The sequence below is a fragment of the Chaetodon auriga genome, chromosome 2 (assembly GCF_051107435.1).
Source record: "Chaetodon auriga isolate fChaAug3 chromosome 2, fChaAug3.hap1, whole genome shotgun sequence".
Taxonomy (NCBI): Eukaryota; Metazoa; Chordata; class Actinopteri; order Chaetodontiformes; family Chaetodontidae; genus Chaetodon; species Chaetodon auriga.
Window position 1 is genome coordinate 5382816 of NC_135075.1, and position 6324 is coordinate 5389139.

Genomic DNA, 6324 nt, shown 5'->3' on the forward strand with positions numbered 1-6324 from the left:
GGAAAAAGGTATCTTGTATTTCTAATCTTAAAGTTTCTCTGAGAATATGTGTCAACTCTCCAAACTCTTTTACGTTACATTTATTTTTCTTTGTGCATTTTAGACTTTGCATCGTTTCTGGATTTGCAGCATGATTGCTTTCTGCATCACGTTCCTGCAGTGTTGAACTTTCCTTGCCTGTAGGTGGCAACAAAATTAGTCAAACTGTCAAAGAATGACTGAACAGCTTCGCCTTGTGGACAAACAGCCTGCTAACATTGTCTGAGTCTGAGTTGTGACTTTATGTGTCAGTTTCTTTACCTAGGCATGACTTCAAGCTATGGAAGCTATGGGCATGGTTTAGATGTGATGACAGCAAGAGAAGCAACTGTTGTTTTGACATCAACAATGACAGCCCCTAATGAGGTTAGCTTAGATGCTGCCATAGCATCAGCTGTATCAAAAGTGGAGAGTATTTCTTCATTTGCTCAAAAGAGCAAAGAACAGCACCAAAGGCTTTACTCCGTGGGACAGATGTTCTTGCTCCCCCACAACTGGCTTCAGCAAGAGTCCTACTACGTCATATATTTTGTTGAGCTGATTGGTTGAAGGTTGAAGGCTGGAAGGTTCATCCAATCACCTGCTGAGTATTTTTTTGAAAGTGCCTGCCCTTTTCCAAACAATTTCCAAGGACAACTTCACAGATGGCTCTGTGTAACAAACCATCTGCTGCGTCACGTTATCAGTTTCAAGCCATTTTTAAAAAGGTGCTTCATATCTAATACCTGCATATGGAGAATACATTTTCTAAATCAGGACAGTACTTTGTCATTCTTGTGCCATGGCCACTTTTTAAAGGTCCAGTGTGAAGGATGGCTTTGAAAAAGGGGTTTGTTTTGTCCATTCTGGGCTACTGTAGAAACATGACAGTGCAGCATGGAAGACTCCGTAGAGGAGGATCCACTCCCTCTGTAGATATAGAGAGCTCATCCTAAGGTAACAAAAACACGATTGTTGCTTTCAGATGATTTTACACTAATGAAAACATACTTATGAATATTAGATTCCATTTTTACCCATGAATCCTTATGAATTCCAAGCACTGGACCTTCAACGGAAAGACTGTCTAAATTATTTTGTTTTTAGTCAGTTGAACAATTGATCACTTTCTCTGCTGGATATGTTTCATGAATTGTTTCTGTGGTTTCCTGCAGTTTAAAAAAATACTGCCTGACTCTCTGATTTAGAGCAGTAGTTAAACAATGTGAGGTATCCAGAAATGCAGTTTTAACAAACACCTCCCAGCCAATCAGATGCAAGAATTTTCATTCATTTAAGGTATCAGGATTGAATTATATTTCAGTATGAAAATGTGCAATACTTTGACCCCCAATCTTTTCCTTATTTCTCTCTCGCACAGGTTCCCAGCACGGCCCACGAGATTTTGTATGTAAAAGAAGAAGAGTGTCTGTAGCCTGTTGTAACTGATACCAGGCGCATCAGTGAATGCAGCACATCAGTGATTCCACTTCCTCTTCTCTATAGAACCCTCTTGAATCAGACTGTGGTGCAATATGTAGGAAGCATTGAAAAAACAGAGAGATGAGTCTGAGTGAGAGGCCCGACTTAATGATGTAATGTAACAGATAACACTGCCCCCTGCTGGGCTTTACTGACACTGAGCCCCACACACGGACAATGGAGGAGCTGGCTCTTTCTATATACCAAGTTATGTTTCTTGATACTTTTAGTATGTGACACTTCTGCATTGTACGTTGTAGTGCATACATGAAGAAGAACTTTTGTAGCTGATATATCTCGTAATGTAGACAGACAATAGAGGGATGACCTATTTTATGTCTTATATGCATTTCACGTTTGGTTTTATGTCTTTGTTCAAGTGTTTAGTTGTGTGCAGATTGCTAACAAGTGAACATTTGTGGGTAGTGCGATTTCAACAAAAGATTTTTATTTAGTTTGATGACATGACTGCAATATTTGTATACTGTTTATTATCTAGCAAAAAAAGGAAGGTGGGTAGTGTTTGTTAAACTGTACTGTAACAAAATTTGCACTAAAGCAATTAACACTGAGGATGAGTTGATTTTACCATCAATAATTTCTAGTGTAATGTATTGTTGTAATTACACTGAGAATGCTGTACTCTCACTCTTCTATGCTGTAACAGTGCATATTTGTCAGTATGATCATAGATATGATTTAAAACACTGAATAGAACTGTAGAAAAAAAAATAGAAAAAAGAACTGTATTAAATGACAATATGGTGATTGTTTACGTAATTACCAGACTGCTGTTGTAGACAAAGAAATGGATGGTAAGAAGTGTGATCGATTGTACACATTTTATTCCTTCAGCAATACAAGCTCTCTTTTTGTCAGTGTTTCCTTTGTGCTTTGTGCAACATGTGCTGTGCTGTAATAATCATTAGTTAATAACACCTCACTCAGGTTGTGATGTTACAGATTTCTTTAGTGACTTCAGAGATAATCTACTGACTGGTATGGTGTTTGCCTGGTATGGTGTTTGCTGTTATTATAGTCAAAGCCAAACTCTTGTCTCTTTGGCACAGGCTGTTGTGCAACCAGTAACTAAGCTGTGAAATATTTCATTGTGTTGAAACTTTCTCTTCTGAAGATTTTATTTCATCATACACCATCATCAATCTCTGATCTGCCCCACACTCAATTGTTTCATGTAACACTGAGGGTATGAGTGGTCATATTCAGTGAAATAAATTGGTTTTGTTATTTGTTATTCACTTATTTCCCACTAGATGGCAGTCAGAACACACATGAATCTACACAAGCACTTGCGAGGCTCTCACTGACTCATTACACAGTGTTAGCTTCTCCACAGGGATGCAGTGAACTGACAGTGCATTATTACATATGCAGATATGTATATTCATAAACCTAGAATACATTATATTAAGAAAAGTCAAGTAAGGGAAAGAGAGGAGAAATCTCTAATTATTTTCTCAAAATTGTACTTCAGTTAATACAAGTTGCTATAATGATGACTGCTGACAAGAGATGAAGTATCATTAACTATTAACATGTAGTGATCTGGTCACAGCCCTCCAGATTCATAAGGTAGTGGATTTTTTTTTTTTTATAGTAGCTTGAGTTACAAAAAAAAAAAAAAAAAAAAAAAAAAAAAAGTCTGTTTTATGGTCAAACAGTTCACACTCATTGTGTGTTTATGGCTTTTACAATACGTCAGACTGTATGATCTATACATCATGGTTAGAGTTTGTTGATAGCTGATAGAGGTGCAAATTGATGGCTTTTAACTTGAAAATGCATCAGTTTTATGTCCGTCCTTGCAGCTGATAATACAAATCATGTAGCTGATTGAAATGGTGTCAAATGGGGAACGTCAATTGCTGTTTCCTCCTGGAATTTCATGTGTAAGATGTCAATGTGAGTTGTACAGTAAAAAACAGTTAAGGATACTCAAAAGTGAATAGCATATACAAATTCACTTCTAAACAGTCATTTTCCTTGTTGTTCCATAGATATATGAACTGCATCTAATCTTCAAACTGAACTGACTGTGTCACCATTGCAGCTCCTCTCACTGGTGACCAAAGCACCATAACAAGCTCAGACGATGCAGTACGCCCTACATAACTTCCTCATTAAAGGCCACAAATCCCATGGACACAATCATGAAGTCGTAACTCTGAGCTACTAACCTTAAAAACAGTGATTGAAGAGGTTGGGTCTTGCACACAACTGAAGGCAACAGCTTGAACCAGCAACACACTGAATTTACAGTTGAATTTCAGACAGCCAGAGACAGTATAGGACTCCATGCAGGTCTTAACGATGATGCAAACTGATATATGTACGGAAACCTGTTTTAATGGTGATGTGATTGTTCATCTTACAAAAAGCAAACAAACTGTAAGTTTTAATAAGGTCCTCTATATACTAAGGATATAAGGTAATGGAGCAGTAACTGCTGCCCTCACAGTGTCACAGGCAGCTTTAGTCATGGTTGGAAAGGCTTGTTAGGTAATGCTTATTCACTGCTTCCTCTCCATCCGAGGCTCTCTCTACTGCCCACTAAGGATTGAAATTTGCTCTGTAAATGACCCCCCACCTCCCCAACACACACACACACACACACACACACTTATTTTAGACATCATCCAGTCTAAAATGGGTTGATTGCATTCAAGTGAGGCTGGCTGCATTTGTGACTGCTCTCCATGGCCACTGTATTCCTCTCTGTGTTTTTTCCACATTAACTCGGTCAAAGTAATTGCCCTGGCATAACAGCAGAGAGACACAATGGGGGACGGTTATTAGCCTGAACTAGCAACCCTCACTTGACCATTCGGGGAGAAATCGAAGTAATCAGCTTACTCAAGATATCTTTAGGTTGAGTCTGACTGTTCATTTTCAAATAAGATGTATCCTTCGAAGTGGAAAAGCTAATACTGTAATTGACTAATGCTTTGTGTCAAGACATGATTGGCTTTTCTTTATGTTACACATCTTTTTGTGTTTTCTTGGAAGTGTCGGCTTCTGCAAACTGCAGCCTCTGCTTTACGTCAGCTCCGAGTGTCTTTCTCATACCTGTATGTATTACTGTGAGTTTACAGCACACAGAGAGGGATTTCAAAGAATGAATTGCATCAGTGCACCATCGTGAATCCTGCCTTTCTCTGCTAACAGGTCATATTTGATCTGAACACATGTTTCCTAATGTGTTGCATAATTTGTGGGTGTTACATATTCAAATAGCAGGAAAGGACCAGTGTGTATCAGAGTATGGGTGCATGGTGGTGGGTGTAAGGGCAGTGGAGGGTAGTCTGGTCAAAGTACATGGTGAAAGCTGGTATCTAACTGGCTCACTCTACTCACATGATTTATGATAAAGAGTTAAGATAAAAATATATTTTACAAAGCAAAAGTAAAAGTATGAAATACTGTACTAAACTGATGTAATTACTACACTGACATTACATTTACATCACAATTAAGGCCCATGACTTCAGTGATGTTTTCTTTTTTTTTTTTTTTCTTTTTTTTTTTTGGACAAAAATAGTAGAGGACATCCTGCCCACATGGAAAAACTGAAGGCACACACACAGCAAACAAGTCTGATGTGGATAAGACGTTGGTAGAAGAAGTAATCAGATTCTTTACTCAAGTAAAAGCAGCGATGCAACACTGTAAAAATATTCCATTCCAAGTAAAAATTCAAAATCCTACTTTAGAAAAAGTGAAATTGAAAGTGATGAAAAGTTCTCATTATAAGGAAAAATTACCAGCTGAAAGTATATTTACTAAAGTATTAATGTGGTAGTTTGAGACTTTGCCACAGACTGTTAGCTTAGCTTAGCATAAAGACTGTAAATGGGGAAGCAAATGTCAAAATGTGGCAAAACCTCTGAGTGGATGTAATCTTTTATCACATTATGTCTTGACGTTGATGATAAATGCATGTCAATGGTTGCTGACGAGTTTCCCAAATAGACTTCTCTAATTTCCAGTTGCTTGAGTCTTGCTGTCTCCGTGAGGTTAACCTCACTGGTTAAGTAAATAAAGTATTATAAGTAAATACAGTATTCTGGCACATAACCACAACACACTGTGTTAACACTTAAGTTCGTATACAGATTAAACCCACAAGATATAATGTTAATCAGTCAGCTTTGAAGGTGCTGGGAGGTGGATTTTGTCACCTTCAGACAGAACCTGGTGACCTGGCTCCAGTGTCCGTGCTAAACTAAGCAAATGCCTCCTGGACATAACTTCATATTGTACAGCAATCTCTTGGCAAGTAAGTGAATCTGCATATTTCCCAAAATGTTGAACATTCTTTTAAAAGAAGAATAGTTTTTCAACCTTTTATTTTGTAAAGTATTTTTGAGTACATTGAAAAGCCTTACAACAATATATTTATTATTGTTGTTGTTATGTATAGAGCAGCATGAAAGGAAATACTTAAAGTAAGCACAAGCTCAACTTTAACTTTAAGAGAACAAACACTCCTGCAAGGGTGCAAGAACAAATTCTATTGGACAAAATTAATGAGTTTAAGGGAAGACAAGCACACATGTGCGCTAAGATAAATAAAGTATAATCACATACACACTCCAGCAGCATCTAGCGTCGTCTACCCTTCCACCAGCCTCAAGTTACCAACATTATTAAAGGGTCCTTCTTTTTGCAAATGTATATTATTACCATCAGCCATTTTTCAAAGACTCTCTCTGTTTGTGTTTTGTCTTTCCAACTATTTCCAGTATGCTATGGAAATCAACATGACTTACACACTTCATAAGTCAGGCTGTGTGTACTAATGTG

At 37.7% G+C, this 6324-nt stretch overlaps 1 protein-coding gene across 1 annotated transcript in view; it reads left to right on the forward strand.

Moving 5' to 3' along the window:
• klhdc8a (kelch domain containing 8A) overlaps positions 1-2748 on the forward strand; it is a 37745-nt gene extending 34997 nt beyond the window's left edge. Inside the window, exon 9 of the mRNA XM_076744929.1 lies at positions 1400-2748. Within this exon, the coding sequence (XP_076601044.1) occupies positions 1400-1453 (54 nt within the window). The 3' untranslated portion in view covers positions 1454-2748. The remainder of the gene's footprint in view (positions 1-1399) is intronic.
• The last annotated feature ends 3576 nt before the right edge of the window (positions 2749-6324 follow it).